This window comes from Panthera pardus, unplaced genomic scaffold (genome assembly GCF_024362965.1).
Source record: "Panthera pardus isolate Hobbes unplaced genomic scaffold, ASM2436296v1 HiC_scaffold_12, whole genome shotgun sequence".
In the NCBI taxonomy this organism is placed as follows: Eukaryota; Metazoa; Chordata; class Mammalia; order Carnivora; family Felidae; genus Panthera; species Panthera pardus.
The window spans coordinates 51,872,016-51,896,939 of record NW_026526677.1 but is presented as its reverse complement, the minus strand read 5'-3'; the positions used below and the strand labels follow the sequence as shown (position 1 = coordinate 51,896,939).

The 24,924-nt window shown below is 44.4% G+C and overlaps 1 protein-coding gene and 1 long non-coding RNA gene across 20 annotated transcripts in view; one reads left to right on the top strand and one right to left on the bottom strand.

The window, feature by feature from the left end:
• The window catches only part of DNHD1 (dynein heavy chain domain 1), a 79,614-nt gene that overhangs the window by 34,727 nt on the left and 19,963 nt on the right, over positions 1–24,924 (top strand). For 12 of the 19 annotated variants that reach the window (XR_008421207.1, XR_008421208.1, XR_008421209.1 and 9 more), the window contains 13 exons: positions 3,663–3,820; positions 4,281–4,406; positions 4,497–4,773; positions 10,486–10,613; positions 10,715–10,913; positions 11,316–11,410; positions 11,934–12,141; positions 13,678–13,803; positions 14,109–14,206; positions 14,308–17,185; positions 17,385–17,562; positions 17,741–17,933; positions 18,176–18,464. Coding sequence is in view for 15 of the 19 variants with exons in the window: in XM_019456119.2 (XP_019311664.2) it covers positions 3,663–3,820; positions 4,281–4,406; positions 4,497–4,773; positions 10,486–10,613; positions 10,715–10,913; positions 11,316–11,410; positions 11,934–12,141; positions 13,678–13,803; positions 14,109–14,206; positions 14,308–17,185; positions 17,385–17,562; positions 17,741–17,933; positions 18,176–18,464 (4,953 nt within the window). In the remaining 4 variants the exon portion in view is untranslated. Of the gene's footprint in view, positions 1–3,662; positions 3,821–4,270; positions 4,774–10,485; positions 10,614–10,714; positions 10,914–11,315; positions 11,411–11,933; positions 12,142–13,677; positions 13,804–14,108; positions 14,207–14,307; positions 17,186–17,384; positions 17,563–17,740; positions 17,934–18,175; positions 18,465–24,924 lie in introns of those variants that run through there. The other 7 variants (XM_019456126.2, XM_019456116.2, XM_053900027.1 and 4 more) reach the window with 7 other exon arrangements.
• LOC128776178 (uncharacterized) lies at positions 6,843–13,684 on the bottom strand. Its single transcript, XR_008421211.1, has 2 exons — positions 12,992–13,684; positions 6,843–8,498 (listed from the first exon to the last, which is right to left on the bottom strand). It is a non-coding gene; the product is annotated as an uncharacterized LOC128776178 (long non-coding RNA).

The following is a 24,924-nucleotide window of genomic DNA, read 5'->3' as shown; positions in this document are numbered from 1 at the left end:
ATACGCACACACACCACATCTTCTTTACCCATTCATCAATGGATGGAACTTGGGCTGCTTCTATAATTTGGCTATTGTAGATAATGCTGCTGTAAACACTGGGATGCATATATCCCTTTGGATTAGTATTTTTGTATATTTTGTATATTTTTGTATATTTTGTAGTGTGATTGCTGGATCATAGGGTAGTTCTATTTTTAACTTTTCGAGGAACCTCCATACTGTTTCCTACAGTGGCTGCAACAGTTTGCATTCCTACCAACAGTGTAATTGAGTTCCCCTTTCTCCACATTATCACCAAGACTTGTGGTTTCTTGTGTTGTTGATTTTAGCCATTCTGACAGGTGTGAGGTGATATCTCATAGTTTTGACTTGCATTTCACTGATGATGCGTGATGATGAACATTTTTTTATGTGCCTGTTACCCTTCTGAATGTCTTTTTTTGGAAAAATGTCTATTCATGCCTTCTGCCCATTTCTTAATTGGATTATTCATTTTTTGAGTGTTGTGTTTTATAAGTTCTTTATATATATATTTTACATTTATCAGATATGTCATTTGCAAAAATCATCTCTATTCTGTAAGTTGCCTTTTAGCTTTGTTGATTGTTTTCCTTTGTTGTGCAGAAGCTTTTTATTTTGATGAAGTCCCAATAGTTTATTTTTGCTTTTGTTTCTCTTGCCTCAGAAGATATATCTAAAAAGAAGTTGCTATGGCCAATGTCAAAGAGGTTACTGCCTGTATTCTCTTCTAGGATTTTTATGGTTTCAGGTCTCACATTTAGGTCTTTAATTCATTTTGAATTTATTTTTGTGTATGGTATAAGAATGTAGTCTAGTTTCACTTTTTTGCATGTAGCTGTCCAGTTTTCCCACACTACTTGTTGAAGAGATAGTCTTTTTCCCATTGGATATTCTTTCCTGCTTTGTGAAGGTTAATTGGCCATACAGCTGTGGGTTCATTTCTGGATTTTCTATTCTGTTCCATTGATCTATGTGTCTATTTTTATGCCAGTACCATACTGCTTTGATTACTACATTACTGCTTTGTAATGTAACTTGAAGTCCAGAATTGTGATGCCTCCAACTTTGCTTTTCTTTTTCAAGATTGCCTTGGCTATTCTGGGTCTTTTGTGGTTCCATACAAATTTTAAGATTGTTGGTTCTAGCTCTGTGAAAGATGCTATTGGCATTTTGATAGGGATTGCATTAAATGTGTAGATTGCTTTGGGTAGTATAGACATTTTAACAATATTTGTTCTTTGAATTCACAAGCATGGGATGTCTTTCCATTTCTTTGTGTCAGCTTCAGTTTCTTTCATCAGTGTTTTATAGTTTTCAGAATACAGATCTTTCACCTCTTTTGTTAAGTCTATTCCTAGGTATCTTATTGTTTTTGGTGCAGCTATAAGTGGGATTAATTCCTTAATTTTTCTTTCTGCTGCTTCTTTACTGATGTATAGAAATGCAATAGATTTCTGTATGTTGATTTTATATCCTGAGACTTTACTGAATTTGTTTCTCAGATCTAGCAGTTTTTTAGTGGTCTTTTGGGTTTTCTTTTTTTTTTTTTAATTTTTAAAAATTTATCTATATATTTAGAGAGAGAGAGAGAGAGAGAGAGAGAGCACATGCGCATGCGTGCAAGTTGGGGAGGGGCAGGAGATTGAATCCCAAGCAGGCTCTACACTGTCAGTGCAGAGCTCAATGTGGAGGGAGCTGGAGGTGGGGCTTAAACTCAGGAACCATGAGATCATGACCTGAGCCGAAATCAAGTGTTGAAATCGAGTGTTGGACGCTCAATGGACTGAGCTACCCAGGTGCTCCTCAGGTTTTGTATATATAGTATCATGTCATCTATAAATAGTGAATGTTTTACTTCTTCCTTGGCTATTTGGATGCCTTCTTATTTCCTTTTGTTGTCTGATAACTATGGCTAGGACTTCCAGTACTATGTAGAATAAAAATGTTGAGAATGGACTGTAGTGGAAAACCGCTCACATTTCCCCCAATTTAGGATGATATTAGCTTTCAGTTTTTCATATATGGCCTTTATTATATTGAGGTATGTTCCCTCCAAATCTACTTTGTTAAGGGTTTTTATCATGAATGGATATTATACTTTGTCAAATGTTTCTTCTGCATCTAATGAAATGATCATATCGTTCTTTTATTAATGTGATGTACCACATTGATTGATCTGTGAATATTGAACCACCTTTGCAACCTAGGAATAAATCCCACTTGATCGAGGTGAATGATTTTTTTAATGTATTGTTGGATTCAGTTTGATAGTATTTAATTGAGAATTTGTGCACATGTGTTCAGGGATATTGACCTGCAGTTCTCTTTTTTAGTGGTGTCTTTATCTGGTTTTGGTGTCAGGGTAATGCTGCCATCATAGAATACATTTAGAAGTTTTCCTTCCTTTTCTATTTTTTGGAATAGTTTGAGAAGAATAGGTATTAACTTGTCTTTAAATATTTGGTAGAATTTGCCTATGAAGTCATCTTGTCCTGGACTTTTGTTGACATTATGTGATATTGATAAAGCTATTGAACCTCTCCTGAGGCTCAGTTTGCTTATCTGTAAAACAGGGACAATAATAGTATCTACCTCAAAGGGTTTTGTGAGTATTGAAAGGACTAATATAAGCAAAGTAGTTGACATTGTATATGGCATGTAGTAAGCAAGCATTCTATACTGTATTTCGTGGTATACTGCGTATCATATTTCTGTATTGTATTTTGCTGTCCTGGGCATATTTTAACATCTCTGAACTTAAGAGGTGTATTATGATTGATAGCATGTCAGAGTCCAGATGGCATTGTTTTTTTCTTTTTGCATGGTATATAAAATAATGATGTGTCTTATAATCAGTGTTACTTTAGTGGTGTTAGTGATTTGGTGAGGCATACTGGTGCTATTCCTGCCCTTGGAAACAGTGGAGTTGCTCATATCACCAAAGGCAGCCTCCAATATTACTTTCTAAGCCCCATATCCACCTGACAGCTTCTTTTTTTTTTTTTCTAATCCTTAAAAACAAAACGCAGATTACACATTCTTCTTGCTACTTCTTCTACTAGAGCAAAGCCACTAAGACTCCCCAAACAGAAAACTTTTATCTGGATAGGTTGTTCTACTATTCATGAGCATGTCATTCCCGTGCCTTTACACGTGCTATTTCATCTGCTTGGCATGCCTTTGCCCCCTGGAGCATTAGCTCCTCACAGCATTCAGCTCCAGTGTTCCCTGCTGGAGGAGGCCTTTCCCAGCTTCCTCAGGGCTCCTCTCCTTTCACTATGTCAGGCTGGGCACTTGCAGAGCATTTATCGCACTGGTTTGTGATTGTCCATTTGTTTGTCTATCTCTGCCACCACGTTGTGAACTTCTGAGGGCGGGAACATTTTCTGTCTCACCCACCCACTCTGGTCTCCCGGTGTCCAGCATAGCCTTTAGTAGCTGTGGATAGCCGTGGATAGCACCAGTGGATAGCAGCTGGCCAGACACTGGGCGGGGGTCCAGTAAGTGTTCACTGAGTCAGGGAATGAATTTGTGGTCTGGCTTCCCCATTACCCCTCCCCCACTGTGGACCCACAGCGCTTGACCAGCACCCCTTCTCTTCATGCACCTCCTAACACCGAACCTTCTCCTGTCTTCAGAATCCAAGCTGGATGGCATCAGGAAGGACATTCTTACACATGTGCAGAATGAGTGCTGGACCCGCAGTCAGCAACTAATAACGGAGCTCACAGATTTCACGGAGGTCTTCCAAACCATCAACTCAGACATACATACCATTGCACGGTGCTCCCAGAAGGTGGGCTTTTCTCATCCTTCCTTCCCAGCTTATCCAGGGGCCCATCTTGCTCACATGCTCAACACACTCTCTTCAGGTCTCTGCTGAGCTCCCATTGGGGCTTGATGCTTGTAAACTGTGCTCACATATGTGATCTGTCCTTACTAACTCTCACTCTGTTCTCGTGGCCCTCAGTTTCCTCATGTCAGGGAGAAGCCCTGGTGTGAGAGAGACTCTGTGACAGTCAGCTAGGGATCTGTCACCCTGTCATCAGGGTAATGACTTGGTGGGGGAGGAGCCTGCTGTCTTCAGAGAGACCTGGGTCAGATGGGATCTGATCCCACAATGCCCCTGATCCCAGTTGGGTAAAGGTAGCTGTTGGGGTCTGGGGCCCCTAGAAGATGGGAGTTCCCCTCAGAATGAGCCCAAACTGGTGCACAGGGTTGTGGGGGTGCCGGTCTCATGCTGTAGCCCCCTGCAGTTGACCCAGGCCAACGAGCAGTATGCAGAGCTGGAGAAGCGAATGGAATACATACGGGCACTCCACGAACTCATCCGCAACCACTTTAGCCTCTTTAGTGCTGAGAATGAGGCACTGGACATCTCGGTGAGAAGGCAGTTGGGGAAGTCACCCATGCCTCCCAGTCTCCCTCCCCCACAGCCACACCTACCTGACCGCACTCCCCTTGCCCCACAGCTACTGGATGTGTGGGAGGCATTTCAATTTGAGAAAAGCCAGGCCTCAGAGTTCCTGCTCAGCAAGCGACATGCCATTGTGCCCAAGCTGCAGCAGCTAATAGCAGCGGCACTTGTGGAGCTGGAAGGTCTGATTGAGAACGCCCTATCTGGCCCCTTCATGGATCCTGCGCAAGAACAGAGGAGCATGGAGCGTCAGCTCATCTCCCTGGAGCGTCAGTTCCAGAACACAGCCAGTCACCTCAGTGAACTGCACCATGCCTATGCCACCTTCACCGGTACTGAGGATCCCTGCTCCCTCTACCACCATCCTGTGAGAGACCCATCAACCGAGATAAGGGTCCTGTATCCTGAGTGTCCCTAAGCAAGTCTCGGGAATCACATACCTTCATTTTAGTCTCTTTTATAAATGAAAATTACAGGACAGAACCTTTGTACATTGGCTATGTTAAGGGCTCTGCTTAGTGAGGGAAGACAGAGGGCTCACAGTCTGGTAGGGAAGGCAAATAGGTGAATGTTACATTAGAATGTGATGGGGCTGAAGGGCTAAAAGCCTCTGCAGGGGAAATGTAAAGGTGCCCTCATTGTAGTCCTTAGCTGATCCAGCCCAGTCCTGTACCAGGCTGCAGGTCCCAGCTAAAAATAGGTCTTGATAAGTCATAGCCCCTGCTTCCAGCCAATGTAGTGTAGAGGGGCAGCTGCCGAGGGTCTCCCTGGCCCACAGAGGAGACCAGGGCAGAACTATTGGTCTTAGCCCTCTGTACAAAGGGGTGCAGCTAGACTGGTTCCCTTCTGCACATTAAGAACTTTGTGGGCTCAAGTTTCTCCTTTCAGATTCAGTCACTTCTTTTGGTTACTTTTATCCCCTGGAAGGGCACACTGCTTCTGAGTTGCCTCTTTGCCAACTACCAACTATTACCAACTCTGCCTGTGGGCATCCCTAGTCCCAGGGCCGTTTGGCGAAATGTAGGGTGGAGGGGACACCTTGGGACCATCCTTAAGCAAGGGACTTTTTTCTTCAGCCAAGTATGGAGAGACCCTCTAACTGACATAGACCACAAACCTTAAACTTTCCTCTAGGGATTGGGTATGTTTGTGAAAAGGCAGAGTAGGGGCCTCAAGCCTTGTGATGCTAGGCCCAGGAAGCCGGAGAGCATGCTTTTAGTTCCATCGTCCATCCCTAGCTCTTCACCAAACTCCCAGCTTTTGTTAAAATAATCCAGTATCTTAAAGCTAGATTATTAATACTACTCTATATTTTCCATTATGTATCTTATTTTAATTAATACTTTTAAAAAAAGTTTATTTTCAGAGAGAGAGAGAACACAAGTAGAGGAGGGACAGAGAGAGGGAGAGAGGGAGAGTCTTGAGCAGGATCCACACTGTCAGCGCAGAGCCTGACACAGGGCCTGAACCCATGAACCATGAGATCATGACCTGAGCCAGAATCAAGAGTTGGACACTTAACTGCCTAAGCCACCCTGGCACCCCAATCTTAATACTTTTGACATTTGCTTGGTTTTATAACCAAGTTATCAACTATTTTCACATATAAGGTTTACTGGTTTTGTTTACCCACTCCCTTTTGTTTTTTTTAATCAAAGTATGGTTGACAACCAATGTTACAGTAGTTTCAGATGTACAAGATAGTGATTTGACAAGTGCTTCTATACATTCTGCTGTGCTCACCACAAGTGTAGCCACCATCTGTCACCACACATCGCTATTACAGTACCATCAACTATATCCCCATGCTGTGCCTTTCATCCCTGCGACCTTTCCGTTCCATAACCAGGCACTGTAACTCTCCCTCCCCTTCGCCCATTTTGCCCAACCTACCACCTCCCTCCCCTCTGGCAGCTCTCAGTTTGTTCTCTGTATTTATGGGTCTGTTTTCTGCTTTTTGTTTTGTTTATTCACTGGTTTTGTTTTTTTAGATTCCACACATGAATGATATCACATGGTATTTGTCTTTCTCTCTCTGACTCATTTCATTTAGCATAATGCCCTCTAGGTCCATCCATGTTGTTGCACTACCATTTTTAGAAATACCCCATCTTTTCATTATTTTCATTCTTAAATGGCAGCAATATTTCTTTGAGTATTTATTTTTTCTTTTTTTTTTTTTTTTTTTTAAATTTTTTTTTTTTAACGTTTATTTTTGAGACAGAGAGAGACAGAGCATGAACGGGGGAGGGTCAGAGAGGGGGAGACACAGAATCCGAAACAGGCTCCAGGCTCTGAGCTGTCAGCACAGAGCCCGACGCGGGGCTCGAACTCACGGACTGTGAGATCATGACCTGAGCCGAAGTTGGCCGCTTAACCGACTGAGCCACCCAGGCGCCCCGAGTATTTATTTTTTCTAAGAAGGGAGTTAGAGGTGTTAAAATTTCTAAGTTCTTTATGTCTAGGATGACTTTATAATGTCCTTATATCACAGATTGGCTAGATATTGAATTCTGAAGCCACAGACATTTTTTTCTCCAAACCTAGGATATTGCATCATTGTCTTCTGATATTTAGCATTGTACGCCAATCTGTTATCAATCTGATTTTTTTTTTTTTTCCTGGGCAGGTAATCTGTTTATCAGTTATTTGATAATGGCTCTTAGATTTGCTCTGGTCTCCTTCCAGAATTCATACTTGTATATTGGATTTTCTGGATCTCTTCTCCATTTCTTTTATCTTCAGCATCATTCATTCCTTTATTCTGAATTCTGAGGAAATATCATGAGCTTATCTTATAAACTTCCATTTTCTTGGCATCTACTCTGTAATTTCCATTGCATTTAGAAGTACACACATATTATATGTATACACATGCTTATGTGCACATGTATATGTATATAAGTATATGCATATGTGAATATATACCTGAATATATTTCCTAGCCCTGTCTACTGAAGAGACTAAGAAGCAAAGACACTCCAACAGCAAGAAACAACTTTGTGTCCTGGTCTTAGTTGCTAATATCATTCCCTACCAGGGCTCCTCAGAAAATGGGTGACTCCAGGGCTGTCACAGGGTAGGTACAAGATGAGCCTAGAATATCTTTTTAAGGTCTTAAGGACACAGAAGGGATGCCAACTGTCCAAATCTGAGGCAATTTTAGCACTGAAGTACAAAGTAAACTATTGGAAAAATAGGAATTTATAATCCACACTGATAATAAGTAGATAAATAAGTGAGGGAGAAATGAGGACTTGCACTTACAATAGAATGCCTAGAGCCAACTGATAAATGTAGAAGGAGAAAAATTGGAGGGAAAAATCATCATTTTGCAAACATTCTGGTAAATGTTGGATCAGGTAAAGTCATCAGTGGGGCAAATTCGATGAGATGTAGAATATTTGCACAGTCTTAGAGATTCTCCTACAGAGACTACTTATTAGTTGCAAGGGAGGGGAGAAAAAACACTAGCAATTATTTAGTAGAGAAATTGGGCAACATTTTGACCAGGTGATCAAAGTTAACATCACCAATGAGAGACAGACATCATGTGCCTCCAGACATGATACCCAGAGAACACAACATTACCTATTCAGTAGTCCAGCTGAGAATGAATAACTTCAGTCATGAAAAGAATCATATAAACACAACATGAGGAACTTTCTGTTAACAAAAAAGGGAGAAAAGGGTCAATATACTTCAAAAATGTCTGTTAGAAAAGATTAAAGCTATGGGGAATGTTCTAGATTAAAAGAAGTTAAAGAGACATGACAAGTAAATGTGGTACTTGATTCTGGACTGGGTGCTGTAGTTGAGGGGGAAAATGCTATAGGACCTTATTAGGTCAATTGACAACATTGGAACATGGACTATAGGTTAAAGAATTGTATCAATATAATATATGAAGTTGATAATTATAGTTATATAAGAGAATATCCCTATTCTTAGGGAATACATAGTATTTGGGGGATAAATGATATATGTAACTTACCCTCAAATAGCTCAGTAAAGAATTGTGTGTTGGTGTATACATATGCCCATATACATACAGAGCCTGTAAACACAAGTGATAAAATGGGTAAAATGTTAACAAATGGTATACATATATTCTTTTACTGCTCTTTCTTGCAACTTTAAAAAATTTGAAATCACTTCTAAATAAAGTTTTAAAATGCAATGAAACTTACTGAGTAGATACCACAGCAAATGTGTGTCAGAGGATATTTGCTGTTAATCCTCAAGAGTGTATCTTCTCACATGTCTGGGGATACAATGCCTGCTCTTTTTTTTTTTTTTTTTAATCTTTTTAACATTTATTTATTTTTGAGACAGAGAGAGACAGAGCATGAAGGGGGGAGGGGCAGAGAGAGAGAGAGACAGACAGAATCTGAAGCAGGCTCCAGGCTCTGAGCCATCAGCCCAGAGCCCGACGCGGGGCTCGAACTCACGGACCGTGAGATCGTGACCTGAGTTGAAGTCGTACGCTTAACCGACTCAGCCACCCAGGTGCCCCAATGCCTGCTCTTTCTTACAGAGGAAGTTCTTCACTTGTCCAAGATTTGATGTTGACACAACTGCTATCAAAGATTATATGAGTCTCTAGCCAGATCTTTTGAGTTCAGACAAAGGAAGATTGGAAGGGTTTAAATTTACTATCATTTTTTTTTCTGGTCAGATGAGAGCTTTGATAGCCTGATAGTGATTCTCAGTCTTTCATTATTCTGCTCTCCATGATGGATGATGCTTACACATGTAAGATTCATGATTCCCATCATTTGGGTATTATTTTATCCCTTTTTCTCTCACTGAAGAAAGTATACTGGAACTCAGATGAATGAGAATGACAACTTTACTGTAATATCCTTGAGTCTAGTCAGATATATTTTAAGTAAATTACAAATCTCAGTACCATAACTATTATTAACTGCAAATTACTTTTGACACATATCTCACAACCAAATATAAATAATTGGTCAAGGATTATGCAGCAGCTTATGAGATGAAGGGAGGGAATAATGGCCAGAAGTACACAAAATAGGAAGCATCACCATTTACCCCTTATGGTCCTCTCTATAGACCAGATCTTTTTTCATATGCATCTCACTGGATTTATTCATTTGTCTAACAGGTATTCCTTGAGTGCCTATATTGTGCACCAGGCTTGAGGTATATCAATAGATAAATAACATCCCCCCCCCCCCCACCCACCCACCCTCATGGGCCCAACATTGTAGCAGGGAGAGAAAGACAACAAATTATAAACATAAAATATAACGAAATTATGGAGGCACCTTGGGTGGTTTAGTCAGTTAAGCATCTGACTCTTGATTTCAGCTCAGTTCATGATCTCATAATTTGTGGGATCAAGTCCCACGTTAGGCTCTGCACTGTCAGCAGAGCCTTCTTGGGATTCTCTCTCCCTCTCTCTTTGCCCCTCCCCTACTTGCACACAGCTCTCTCTCAAAATAAATAAATAAACTTAAAAATATATGTATGTATCTAACCAAATTATGGAGTACATTAGAAGGTGATAAGTGGCATAGAAAAAAGAATAGAGAAGGTAAGAGGTGTTGAGAATGCCAGAGAGGGTAGAAAGCGGTTTTTAACGGGTTGGGCTACACAGGCCTCATGCAGATGGACTTGAATTTGGTGAAGAAGTGAGGTATATGGTTTTCTAAGGGAAGAGTGTTCCAGAAAGAATGAGCTACCCATCAGAGGCTCTCAGCAGGAGAGGGCATACCTGGGGTGTATACAAGCATCAGCAAAGAGCCTGGTGTGTCTGGAGCAGAGTGAGATGGAAACTAACAGAAGAGGAACCCTTCCCTTTTGCTGCCATCACATTTTCCCAGATAGCCTTTCCTTGGAATAACTATCTCTTAGATGGTCCCCACCTACAATAGTCCCCACTGGACAATTTTGGACACCCCATCCCTGGCACTTTCAGGACCTTCCTTCCTGCCATTATGGGCTCTTGACAGACAACTCCCTGTCGTGCCCCTCCCCTGCACCCAGCCCAGGCCTTAACCTGCCCTGTCCCTCAGGGGAAGAGAGTCCTGTGCCCTTGCCAGTCTGCGGGACCCGTCCAATCGTGCAGCAGCAGCGCATCTGGCACCTGTACCGAGTCATCTCTGAAAACATCAGTGAATGGAAGTGCATGGCTTTTGCCAAGGTGCTGACACCCTTTCTTGGAGCCCCTGCCTCAGAGTGGAGAGTCTGCAGGGGATGGTGGGGGAAGGGTATCCAGCTAACAGTGAGCCTTCCTCCCTCCAGTTCAGCATGACTATGGCCCAGGAGAAGACAGATGGCTGGCTGACAGAGGCGGCCCGGCTGAGCACGACCCTGGGGCTGCACAGCCCGGTTCTGCAGCGCTGTATGCACATGCTGGAGGAGTTTCGCATCTACCTGCCAATACTTAGCAGGCTGGGCAGCTTCCAGCTGCAGAACTTAAACTTCCAAGTCCTCCTGCGAGGTGTGTTTTGGATAGAGTCAGAGGGGAGGGGAAGGGAAGTACAGGGGGATTAGAACAATGTAAGGACTCAGTTCCCTGCTGCTCCTGTAGGAAACACCTTTCCTCCCTGGGTTGCTCCCTGCCTTTGCCCCACAGGGATAAACATTTCTAACCTCATGCACACCATGTGAGTCTCCTCTGCTGACTTGGGCTAAACTCAAGCTACAGTCTTAGCTCTGGGCTCTGTGTTGTGTTCTGGACCCTAGGTTCTGGGTTCTTGGCTCTATGTTGTGCTTTGAGATCTGCTGTCTGGGAGCTGGGCTGGGCTGGGCTGGGCTCAGGGTTGCAGATCTGGGCTCTAGGATATGGGCTGGATTCTGCCATGTACTGAGTGTTGCTCTGACTTGTCCCCTCTACCTCCAGCCTTAGGGCTGGGCAGTCTTCAGAACACGGAACTCCTTACACTGGGCCAGCTGCTAACTTGTCCGCTGCTCGAATTTGCAGATCAAATCAATCAGGTGGGGCCCTCCAGAGAGAAGGAGTTGATCCAAGCCCAGAACCTATGTGCTAAACTCTAATAGAGCCAGTTAAGTCCCAGCAGCCCCTTGAGACAGGGGACAGTAGATACTGGCTTGTGGGTGGGAAGGCGGGAGGTTGAGTTTTTGGTCCTGCCTGTGGGGTGTGGGGATCTGATGGGTGGTCTCAGACTCTGCCTGAGAGCATGCCCCATCCCCAGAAGGAACTGGGTGGCAGCCCCAAATTTGTGGGCACACAGGATGGCAGATGTCCTCCAACACTTGCCCTGTTCCAGTATGAACTGATTAAGGCACTATCTGCTCAGCTGAAACCTTGCAAAAGGGTAGGCTTCAAGGCAGCAGCCCTAGGTCAAAGTATGCTGCCGATGTCCTACCTGAGGCCAAATGGTCCCACTCTACATTTCTGAGACTTCCATTCCCCTGAGCCCTAGCCCTGGAGTCCCACTTTCAAGGCTATCCCCTGAGCCATCACCCAGTGCTAGTTCCTGAGACCCAGCTGTTCCAGATCTGGCAGTGTGAAAACGAACAAATCCGTGCCCAAGAAACTCTCCGGCGGCTGCAGCGGGTCTGGGAGGCACGCCAGCTGCGACTGATCAACTTCATCCTGTATGTACCCTATGAGCCCCCAGCCTTGGAGCGCTCCAAGAGGCAAATGTTCCATAGCCCCCAGTGGGAGGTGGTGAGCAAGGATAGCGGCACCTTCATCCTTTCAGGTGAGACCCAGCTCTTGTTGTCCAGTTATAGCCCTCTGCTAGGGGCCACATTTGTCCACCACATCCACACAACCCTGCCCAATCTGGCTTCTCTAGCCAGGGCCCCATCCTTACTGAGCAACCTGAGACATCTGTCTGTTCTGAGACAGTTCTTCCATGTAGCACCTGTATAGTCTTAATCTTGGGAGCCCCCTGCTCCCTCCCTCCTACCCAATGCCTGGCCCTTTCAGCAAATGTCCTTCCCTTTCTGGGTGGACTAAAAAAATCCCTCACAGTCATGTCTCTCCATTTTCCAGTGCTCTTTCCTCTAGATTGCATCCTGTTGTTGGATCTCTTGCCCCATTCATTCACTCATTTGTCATTCCTGCATCAAACCTACCTGCCTTCTCGGAGCCAAACACAAGAGACCTTGAGATTTACAGTCCAAGTCCTGTCCTCTAGGAGCTCCTAGTCCAGTGACAGAGGATGATAGAATAGAGATAAGTGCATGATGGAGAATTTAACTGAGGGCAGTAGAATCTCAGAAAGAGGACTAGCTTCAAAGGACTGGGGAGAGTCAGAGGAATCTTCTTTTCCCGCAGGTAAAGGCCTCATTGCTGACTCCTGAAGGAGCAGAAGTTTGCCAAACTTACAAGGAGAGAAGGGCATGCCGGGCAGAGAGAACAGCATATGTACAGGCACCCAAGATGGTATAGTTAGGGAACTGCCAGTAGAGGAGAAATTAATTGTCTTATCCAATCCACTTGAAACTCAACTGGCAAATTCAAAGTTAGCTAAATAGAGAGATCATAAAATATGAGATATACATGGCTTAAAATTTTTACTTTAGCTTAAAACATATAAACATAACCTTTTAGCCTGAGGACAAGGGCTTGACCTTGATTTGCAGTCGACTGATAGAAGTTCCTCACTGCCTTTCCTGCATTAATGCATTGTCCACCATTTCTACTTTCAGCTTCTGTAAAGTTGAGCAGTGACATGAAGACACTTGTGAAGTTGCTGGAGTCCAAAATTTTTCTAGATTTTATTATAGTTTCCCAAGTTTTAAAAATTGACTGGCCTAGGGGCACATGGTGGCTCAGACAGTTAAGCAACTGACTTTGGATCTCAGCTCAGGTCTTCATGTCAGGGTTGTGAGTTCAAGCCCTACATTGGGCTCCCTGCTGGGCATGAAGCCTACTTAAAAAAAAAAAAAATTGGAGTATACCTAATTTAATATCATGTTTTTATCAGCTCACCTTTACTGAAGGTTTTCCATAGTTTCCATAGAACCAGCAACTCTTCCTCACCCATATTTCAGTGGTTAACATAATATGAGATCAAATTCTGTAATTAAGATTATAACTCACATGGACAGGCTTTAAACACACTCTGACTCTAGGAGAGCATACTTTGCAACTAGTGGAAGAAAAAATGTTTGAGTCTTCTAGGGAATAGCTTGAGAACTGAGTTTCAGTATAATTTGGGTATTCACCACCCCTGCCCTTGCCCCATCTGCCTGCCAGCTCCGCTCAGCTAGAACCCACTCTTCCTCAGATTACAGCAGCTTGCAGGATTCTATCCAGGAGAGTCTTCAGGTATTGTTCAAGATCCTGGCCATCCAAAAGTCAGGAGACTTAAACAAAATAGCTTTGGAGTGGGTGACCATCATGCATAGCCTGAGTGAGTGCAGGCCTCTAGCCTGGAGAGTGGGTGGGATCTAGGGCGGGAATGCCCAGAGGGATGGGGTGAGAGGTAGGGGTTGGGTGGGGGAAGACCAGAAGGACAGAGCGAGGACCTTCTTCTTACTTCTTGGGCTCAGGTGACCAGGTGAAAGTTTATTTACAGGACAAGTTTGCTCTCCAAGGAAGGTCCCTGGGTCCTGCTGAGTATTTGGGGGTGGGGCACCCTGAGAGGTCAGGGTCAGCTGGACCTTGCGGAAGCTGGAACCCTAGCCTCCCTCCAGTGATCCTCTGGTGTTCACACAGGTGCCCTGCTGGAGGTGTGGGTGACTTTCCAGCAGAAGTGGATTTTTCTGAATAAAGTTCTGTATGAGATGAAGATCAAGTTTCCTAGTTCCGACCTGGTAGGAAAGAGGGGTGAGGCAGGTGGACAAGGGCTACTGCATAGTGGGGCTTATCATGGGAGGGGGAGCTGCCCTCACTTTTACCCCCTCCCTCACTGCAGAACTCCCGGTTCAAGGCCATGGATGATCAGTATCGGATCCTGATGCAGACCTCTGTAGCTGACCCCCTGGTTCTGTCACTTGTAGTGCCCAGCATCAAGCGGAGCCCTCACTTCCGAGGCCAGCAGCTACAACAACTGCTGCAAGCGGGCTCGGTGGAGCTGGAGGGCATCATCATGGCCCTGGAGACCGTGCTTTATGGGGTGTGTGCTGACTTCCCCCGCCTCTTCTTCCTCAGCAATAGTGAGCTGGTAGCCCTGCTGGCTGCCCCCCTGGAATCATGTGAGGCCCAGCTCTGGGTACGACGCTGCTTCCCTCATGTGTATGCTGTGAGTTTCAATTCCAGCCTGACTGACAAAAACACGGATGACCGGGACTCAAGCCCAAAGCCATCTACTCAGGTGGAGGCATTTGCAGTGCTTGGGGCGGGTGGGGAGGAGGTGAAGCTGCAGAGGTCTGTTCCTCTGCATCCGGATCTCCCCAAATGGCTGGCCCATCTGGAGAAGTGCCTGCGTTTGGCACTTGTGCACATGCTGCAGGGCTGTGTGGCTTCCCGTCTCGCTCTGGGCCCGTCCCTAGATGAGGCCTTCAAGCAGCTGCCCCAGCAAGGCCAGCTGCCCTTGCAGCTGTGTGTCCACCACTGGCTAGACTTAGTCCAGGCCTTCCCTTGGCAGTGTGTGATGGTGGCAGAGGAGGTGGTATGGTGGGCGGAGATGGAGGAGGCTCTGCTAGAGGGGAGGACCCTGGCCATGGTCCCCACGCATGTGCGCAAGCTCGAGGCACTGGTGCATTTTATACGGGCTCACAGGGCCTCCCAGGGTGGGCAGCCCCTGTCTTCTGTTCGCCAGACCAGCCTGCTCAGTGCTCTGTTGGTCATGGCAGTGACTCACCGGGATATAGCACAGCTGTTGCAGGAGCACCAGGTCAGTGATCTGACAGATTTCCATTGGGCCCGCCAACTCAAATACCACCTGGGTTCACCTCACATCACCCCCCAGAAACCCCTGCAGAGTCTCAAGACTATTGCATCTACTGAGACTTCTCTGTCACCAGCTGCATGCTGGATAGATGTGCTGGGTCGGTCCTTTCTGTACAATTATGAATACCTGGGTCCCAGACTAGGGTCTCTACCCAGCCTGCTGCCTGAGCGGCCAGCCCTGGTGCTGTTATTGGCCTTGGAAGAGGTGGCCTGTGGGGCTCTACTGGGCCCTGAAGGAGTGGGCAAGACAGACATGGTGAAGAGCATGGCACAGGCCCTGGGACGCCAGCTGGTGACAATGCCCTGCCTACCTCAGACAGAAGCCCAAAGCCTGAGCAACTACCTGAACGGGGCCTTGCAGGGTGGTGCCTGGCTGCTGTTGGAGGAGGCTCAGCGCCTGCCCCTCGGCTTGCTCTCTGCCCTGGGCCAGCGCCTCACTCAGCTGCACCACCTCTGTGCCCCACTGTACCAGGAGGCCTCCCGAAGTACCAGCGCTGTTGACCCCACACACCCCCTGGGCAGTGGCGTCTTTGAGAAACATCACGTGTACATACGCCTTTGCTATGGCTGTTTCCTGACGCTGCGTTCCCTGAGTCCTGCTGTGCCTGCCAACCTGCACCTGCTGCTACGGCCTGTGGCACTGACACTGCCTGACTTGCAGCAAGTGGCAGAGCTGACCCTGCTGGGTGCAGGGATGCGGGATGCCTCCCGCATGGCTTCCCGCTTGTCTAAATTCTTCTCCCTAGAGCGTGAGCTGGTGTCTGCATCCCTGCCCTGCCGCTTGCCATTGCTCAAGCAGGTACTGGAAGACACGATACAAGACTTACATGTGATCAAGGAGCCCAAGTCCCAGCAGCCCCACAGCCTAGCTGTCAATGAGGAGGCTGCCCTATTGCGTGCCCTGCTACGCTCACCACTGTTCAGCATCCTCAGTGGTGTCCACCTGCATAACCTCCAAGAGCTGCTCTGTGGGCTCTTCCCTAATGCCCGCCAGGTGTTGGCAGAGCCTGTGACCCACACGCTGAGGAAGCCATTGCTGGTGGAGGAACTACAGCAGATAGGCCTCCATCCCAGCCCTGATATTTTGGGATCCCTGGAGCAGCTGAGCCAGGCTCTGAGCCGGGTTTCGGGTGTTTTGCTCCTGGGCCCTGCAGGCAGTGGCAAGACCACTTGTTGGCATAGCTTATTTAAGATCCAGAATCGGCTGGCAGCCAGGGAGGACACCTCAGCTCAGGGCTGCCAGCCTGTGGAGATCACCCACCTGTATCCCAATGTCCTCAGCCCCCAGGAGTTCCTGGGATGGCTAGAGGGCCCCTGCTGGCACCATGGCGTCTTCCCCAGGCTGTTTCGTGCAGCCAATCCATGTAAGACTGCAGGCCCAAAGGGGCCACCACAGGAATCGGTGGGTATCCAGCACTGGATAATATGTGATGGGGTCGCCAGTGCTGCCTGGCTGGACTCTATCACTTGCCTCCTGAGCGATGCCCCCCAGCTCAGCCTCCCCAACGGGCAGCAGATAGCACGACCCCCAGGTACTTTTCTCCTGATGGAGGTGGGAGATGCAACAGGTATGTCCCCCAAAGTGGCAGGCCGGTGTGCCCTCGTCTGGTGTGGCGGGGAGCAGACTTGGCAAAGCATGCTTAGTGTTCTGATGGCAACCCTGCCCCACGAGTACCGCCTGCAACCCCAGACAGTCACTGAGCTCAACCGCCTGGCTCAAGCACTGGTGCCAGCGACGTTTCGATTCCTCACCCGGCAGGGCGCCAGCTCTCTGCTGCAGGTTCATGGGCAGCAGGCCGTTTGCCCAGGTGTGGCCGAAGTGACCAGCCTGGCCCGTATCTTGCGTGGTCTGCTTGGCCCCCACCTGCGCATAGATGAAGGGGAGAAGGCGCATGTCTCAGGTGAGGGAAAGAGAAGGGATGGCTTGGGACAAGGGGCCTTGAGGACAGCTGGCATACAGCTGGTGCCTGGGGTCTGGGTTCCTTAGTTGATTTGGGCCTGGGGACCAAAAATGGGCAGCAGAGCCAATCTCTACTCACTTCCTCCACCCCCCACTTTTTCCTACCTGGGCTCCTATTCTGGCCATGGTGACCTTTGCAGAGGACCTCAGCTGTAGTGATCCTGTGGCCCAGAGCTTCAAGTCCTCAAAAAGCAGCTCTCTGAACCCATCCCAGGTTGCCAGTGATGATGTACCTAATAAGTGCAAGGAGCATTCGCTGGCTGTCAGCAGCTTTCTCTTTGCATTGGTTTGGGGCTTTGGAGCCCACCTTCCCTCCAGGTATCTGCAGGGGTGGGGCCGGGGGTGGGGGATTCAGAGAGCTGAGATGGACTGGCACATGGGAGTTAAAACCCAGGTGACATGACTGTCGGGGAGGGTGGAATGTGTGAGTGTGTCACAAACAGAATGGAATTGTTGTAACTATCTGACACTTTTGCCTGTACATCCATCTGAACAGGCTCTGGCCCCTCTTTGATACCTTCATGAGGGGATCTATCAGTTGCCTCTGCAACTACCTGGAGCCACTGCCTTCAGCCTTGGTGTTTGATCTACATGTATGCCCTGAAAATGGGACATTGGTCCCCTTCACTGGCCATTACCTGGGCAGCCGCATCAGAGGAATTCCGGGCACCTTCAACCCTTCTCCCCAGGTGTGAAGACAATGGGGCAGTAGCTGGGCTTGGGGCTCAAGGAGATATCCTGGGGGAGTCTATGTTCTGGCGCCAGCTGGGGCTCCCCCCTGCTTCTGTTCTTCGATATGTTTTCACAATCACAAGAATATGTGAAGTGTTCTGCAGGTGCAGCTCTAAGACAATACCCCTAGACCTTTGCTTTCACCTAGATTACTGCCTAGATTGGCACTGCCCCAGTAAGCCCTGCTCCTGTCCTGCAGACTGAACGGCTCTTATATGTGGTGGACCTGCTGCTGTCAGAGGGACACCCAGTGCTGCTGGCTGGAGAGGCGGCAACAGGGAAGTCAACCTTTGTGGAGATGCTGGTGGAGCCACATCACCCTTACACGTACAGCCCCATCCACTCTGCCTTTAGTCCCACCCACCTGCGCCTGCTGCTGAGTCAAGGGGTCCAGGGCCAAGCACAAGCTGCCCCATCACCTGGGCCGCACCTGGATTCTAAAGGCTCCCTCCTCTTCCTGCTGGAAGATCTGCACCTGGCCACTTCTAGTAAGTAGCTGGGCGGAGGAAGAAAGGAGTCATGGTGATCTCTTGAGACTGTAAAATCCCTAACGATATTTACTGACTCTCAGACACTTACACACCAAACCTCAGCATCCCATTCTTAATATTTTCTCATTGAAAATGTGCTCCCTGAACAATCACACCCCTCTCATGGCCTCATCTGCCATCTCTATGCTTTGACTGCTAAATCTTTATCCCTGGCCAGGCTTTTCTTCTAAGTGCTAGACCTGTTTACACAGCTACTTACTGTATATCTCTATCTTGTCCCACTGGCACTTCAGACTCAACACTGAACTCATCATCTGACCCTGAAAACCTGTTCCTGTCCTTTAGTAATGAGTACAACCATCCATCCAGTCACTTAAGTCAGAAATCTTGTTGACATCTCCTGCCATCTTACCGAAGTCCAGTCACCATGTCTCTCAATTTTGCATTCTAAATATCTCTCAAATCTGTCCACTTATTTCCATTCCATCTTCCCTGGTTCAGTCAGTCACTACCTGGAACTTTGGTGAATGCTCTTGAAAGATTCCTTGCGATGAGGCTTTCTTCTCTGACACTCTGTACTCTAACTGGAGTCAACTATGTACAGGCATTCAGTAAGTCAGGCTTCCTCTAGCCTCTGGGATTGCTGTCTTCTCTGTCTTCCCTCCTCTATGTATCTGGATAAGTCCTTATTCTTTACACATAAGCTTAGGCAACATCTTTTCCAGGAAATCTGAGCCTGCAGGCTAGGTTAGATATTCATCTCATGCTCTGTACAAAAATCTGTGACAACCATGGTTTTATGATTGTGTGTTTACTTGTTGATCCTTTCCACTACACTCTGAGCTTCATGAGAAGAGAGATTTGTCTTATTCATTCTGATAGACCCAAGAGGAAGTAAGTACTCATTAAGAGTTTACAGAAGCAAAGATTACAAAGGAAAGGGGAAATTGAGATAAAAGTCTGGGATACTAAAATTTAAAGTTTCTAAAGTGATAATGACAGGTTTGAATGTGGCCATGAGATATGCCCATGGGAATGGGCAGAAGTAAAGTATAGGGCAAAGTATTAGCTGGATTGTCCAGTTAGACACTGAAGTCTTTTATGAAATGTAGAAAACTTGAATCAGGTTGTAGACACACTTAATAATAATAGGTACAATTTATTGAGGACTGTGTGTTACAAACTTTATATCATCTTTAGTGCTCATAAAATCCTATTAAGATGGAAATTTGTTATGATCATTTTAAAGATGAAGAAACTGAAAGATTTTTATAACTTGCCCAAGATACTCTAGCCAGTACAATGTCAGAACCAAGATTAAAATTAAGTCTGTTTAGCACCAAGACCTGTAATTTTCTGCAACTATCTTATTTGGCCCTTTCAGTAAATTTGCACAAATAATCAGATTGTCAGTTGTAAATAGAAGGGGTAAATTCAGATCTGAATAGCAGCTGAGAAGAGATTTCAGCAGGAAGGCTGAAAACATTGCAAGCGATGTTGTGGAGTGAAGTATATTACAGCTGGCATTGTAAAAGCTGTCCTAGGGTGGGGGTGCCTGGATGGCTCAGTCGGTTGGGTGTCCGACTTCGGCTTGGGTCCTGGTCTCATGGTTCATGAGTTCCAGCCCCACCTCGGGCTCTTGCACTGTCAGTGCAGAACCTGCCTAGGATTCTCTCTCTGCCTCTCTCTCTCTTTCTCTCTCAAAATCAATAAATAAACTTTAAAAAGATATTTAAAAAGAGATGTCCTACGGTAATAGCCAACATCTAGTATAAAAAAAAAATTAATAGACATACAACAAAACAAAAAACTGTGACCCATTGTCTAGAGAAAAGTCAATAAAAACTGACCTTGAAATGGTCTAGAAGTAGAACTTAGCAAATATTTTATAGCAGCTATTATAAAAGTACTCAGATTCTTAAAGGAAAATATGATCTTAATGAGTGAACGCATAAGTAATCTCAGCAAAGAAATAGAAACTACCAAAAATAACTAAATGGAAATGGAAAGAACTGGAAAACACAATAACTGAAATGAAAAAGTCACTGCATGGTTTAACAGCAGATTGGCAATAGCAAAAGTGAGTGAATCCTGAAGAACAGAAAAATACTGAATATGAATACAGCTTCAGTATAACACACATGTAACTGGGGTTCCCAAAGGAAAGGAGAGTGAGATTAGGGCAGAAAAAAACCTATGAGGAAATAATGAACAAAATTTTCCCAAATTTCTTGGAAAATACTGACTTTCAGAAAGGGAAAGCTCAGTTATCCCCAATTAAAATAATAAAGAGAAAACCACACCTAGGCACATCATAGTCAAACAGCTGAAAATCAAAGAGACACTTGAAAGTGGTCAGAGAAAAGATAAAACACATTATGTACAGATGAATGATATTAAGAATGATGGTTAACTTCCCATCAGAAACAACAGAACCCAGAGGATGGTGAAATATCATCTTTAAAGTACTAAAAGGGGAGAGAATTACCTTAGAATTCTCTGTCCAGTATAGATACTCTTCATAAATGAGGAAATAAAAGTATTTCAGATGCATGAAAGCTGAGAAGATTTACTGTCGCTAGAACTGCACTATAAGAAATGCTAAAAGATGTTCTTCAGGCAGAAGGGAAATAGAATTGTATGGAAACTCAGATCTATGGAAAAGAAGGAAAAGCACCAGAAATGGTAAATGTGTGGGTGCATATAAGTAACCTTCTTTTTCATCTCTTAGTTTCCTTAAAAGATAGTTGATAGTCGGGGCGCCTGAGTGGCTCAGTCGGTTGGGTGTCCAACTTTGGCTCAGGTCGTGATCTCACGGTCCGTGAGTTCAAGCCCCGTGTCCGGCTCTGTTCTGTGCTGACAGCTCAGAGCCTGGAGCCTGTTTCAGCTTCTGTGTCTCCCTCTCTACCCCTCCCCTGCTTGCGCTCTGTCTCTGTCTCTCTCAAAAATAAATAAACATTTTAAAAAATGTAAAAAGTTGATAGTTTAAAAATAAAAGTAATAACATTTTTGGCAGAAGTAGAAAATAACCTGGAACGGTAGCAAAAGGATAGGGTGGGAGCAGTGAGTAAAAATTATACTATTGTAAGGTTCTTGCATTCGTGAAATGTGAACTAGGAATTGGGGAAGGTCAGGCATGAGGTGTGAAGTGGCACAATATTACTTCTTTTTTTTTTTTTTAATTTTTTTTTTTTTTTCAACGTTTATTTATTTTTGGGACAGAGAGAGACAGAGCATGAACGGGGGAGGGACAGAGAGAGAGGGAGACACAGAATCGGAAACAGGCTCCAGGCTCTGAGCCATCAGCCCAGAGCCTGACGCGGGGCTCGAACTCACGGACCGTGAGATCGTGACCTGGCTGAAGTCGGACGCTTAACCGACTGCGCCACCCAGGCGCCCCATATTACTTCTAAGTATTGATACATTAAGGAGGCATATTGTTACCCTAGAAAAATCACTCAATAACAATAGCAAAGAGCATAATTTAAAATATATAATATTTTAAATATAAAAATATTTAAGTATGTAAAAGGAAGCAGTAAATGAGCAATAGAGGAATTAAAAAAAAGAGAGACGATTAGAAGACAAATGACAATATGATGGACTTTAAACCAACTGTATGAATAATTACATTAAATGTAAAGTCCTAAGCACTCCAAAAAGTCCTTCAAGACAAAGGGTATTACCAGAGATAGAGAACTGGATATCTCAGTGTTAAAATATTTAATTAATAAAAAAGACATAAAAGTCCTAAATGTGTATGCACCTGAAACCGCTTCAAAATATACAAAGAAAAAGAGGGGCGCCTGGGTGGCTCGGTCGGTTAAGTGTCCAACTTCAGCTCAGGTCACGATCTCACAGCTTGTGGGTTCAAGCTCCGCATTGGGCTCTGCAGTTAAGTGTCCAACTTTGGCTCAGGTCATGATCTCACAGTTTGTGGGTTCAAGCCCCACGTCAGGCTCTGTGCTGACAGCTCAGAGCCTGGAGCCTGCTTCTGATTATACTATTGTATAGTATAGAGGTATCTCCCTCTCTCTCTACCCTTACCCTGCTCGTTCTCTGTCTTTTTCTCTCAAAAATAAATAAATTAAAAAAATTATAATAAAATAATAAATAAATACAAAAATATACAAAGAAAAAGAATGGATAGAAATGAGGGACAAATAGCAAGTCCAAAATCACTACAGGAGATTTAATACTCCTCTCAATACTTAATAGAACAGGAGAGAGGAAATAAGGATATAGATCTAAATAGCCCTATCAACTATATTTACATTTACAGAACCTTATACCCACCATCTGCAAAATACACTTTCTTTTCAAGTGTATATGGAGCATTCTCCAAGATAAATGATAATGCTGGGCTATAAAATAAGTCTCAACAAATGTCAAAGGATTAAAATTTGTAGAATATTTTCTCTGACTACAATAATAAAACTCAATAACAATAATACACCTAGAAAATTCCCAAATTCTTTGCAATTAAACAAAACACTTCTAAATAATTCATGCATCAAAGAAATCACAAGGGAAATTAGAAAATATTTTGAACTGAATAATAAAACAAAACATATCAAAATCTGTGGGATGTAGTTTAAGCAGAGCATTGTGATCAAATGGACTATATCCCCAGAATGTAAAGTTGAGTCAGCATTCAAAAATCAGTATAATTTATGACATTAACAGAATAAATGAGAAAACATGTAAGATCATCTTAGTAGATAAAGAGAATGCATTTGATAAAATTCAACACTATTCATGGTAGCTCTTAGCAGACTAGGAATAGAAGGGAACTTTCACAGTTTGATGAAGGACATCTATTAAAACCTACAGCTAATTACGTACTTAATGGTGAAATATTGAACACTTTATAAGATCAGTCACAAGGCAATAACATCCACTTTCACTGCTTCTATTCAATATTGCACCAGAGGCCCATCAGTGGGTCTCTGGTGCACATCAGTGCACCACAGCAGTGCAATAAGAAAAAGAAATAAAAGATTTTAAAATTGGAAAAGACAAACTAATACTCTCTCTACTGTCATATAACATGATTTTCTTTCTTTTTTTTATTTTTTAAATGTTTGTTTATTTTTTGAGAGAGAGAGCAAGCCAGGGAGGGGCAGAGAGAGAGGGAGAGAGAGAATCCCAAGCAGGCTCTGCGATCTCAAGACAGAGCCCGATGTGGGGCTCAAACTCATGAACTGTGAGATCATGACCTGAGCTGAAATCAAGAGTTGGACACAACCGACTGAACCACCCAGGTGCCCCAACATGATTTTCTACAGAGTATCCTAAGTAATCTACACCATCACCACCACCAACAAAACAACCCTACAAAACTGCTAGAATAAATAAGTGAATTTAATTTAGCAGGGTCATAGGATACAAAGTAAATCTATTGAAATCATAAGTATTTCTATATCCTAGTAACAATTGGCAATCAAAAATTTTAAATATAGCTTAAAATATCATCTGAAAGCTTAAAATATTTAGGAATAAACTTAGATATAAACACTGAAAATCACTAAATATTGCTGAGGTAAAGGAGACAAATAAATGAAGAGATATACCATGTTCATGGGTCAGAGGAGTTAATATCATTACGGAGCTCATTCTCCTCCCCCAGTTGATCTATAGATTCAGTGGAATGCCAATCTAAATCTTCTAAATCTGAGCAGGCTTTTTTTTTTTTTTTTTTTTTTTTTTTTTTGTATAAAATGACAGGATTGATAGGCTTATTCTGAGACTTATATGGAAACACAAAAGACCTAGAAGAGACAAAACAACTTTGAAAAAGAAGAATAGGGGCACCTGGGTGGCTCAGTCGGTTAAGCATCCAACTTCAGCTCAAGTCATGGTCTCACTGTGGGTTCGAGCCCCACATCGGGCTGTGTACTGACAGCTTGGAGCCTGGAGCCTGCTTCAGATTCTGTGTCTCCTTCTCTCTCTGCCCCTCCCCAACTTGTGCTCTGTCTCTGTTTCTCAAAATAAATAAATGTAAGAAAGGAAGGAAGGAAGGAAGGAAGGAAGGAAGGAAGGAAGGAAGGAAAGAATAAAGTGGAAAGGCTTACACTATTTATTTCAACGCTTACTACAGGGCTATAGTAATCAAGAGAGTGGGGTATTCATATAAGGACATGGGTACAGACAGACTAATGGGAGAAAACAGAGAATCTTATATAATCATATATAGTCAATTGGTTTTCAACGAATGTGCCAAAATAATTCAATGGGGAAGTTGGAACAACTACATATCTGTTTGGTGAAAAAAAAGAAACCCTGAATCCTACCCCATGACATACACAAAAATTAATTATAAATCAGTTAAAGACCTAAATGTAAAAGCTAAAATTATAAAACTTTACAAAAAAATGTTAGAGAAAAATCTGTATGACCTTGGTTAGAAGCAATGATTTCTTAGGACACAAATATTGGATTTTGTGAAAATTAAAAA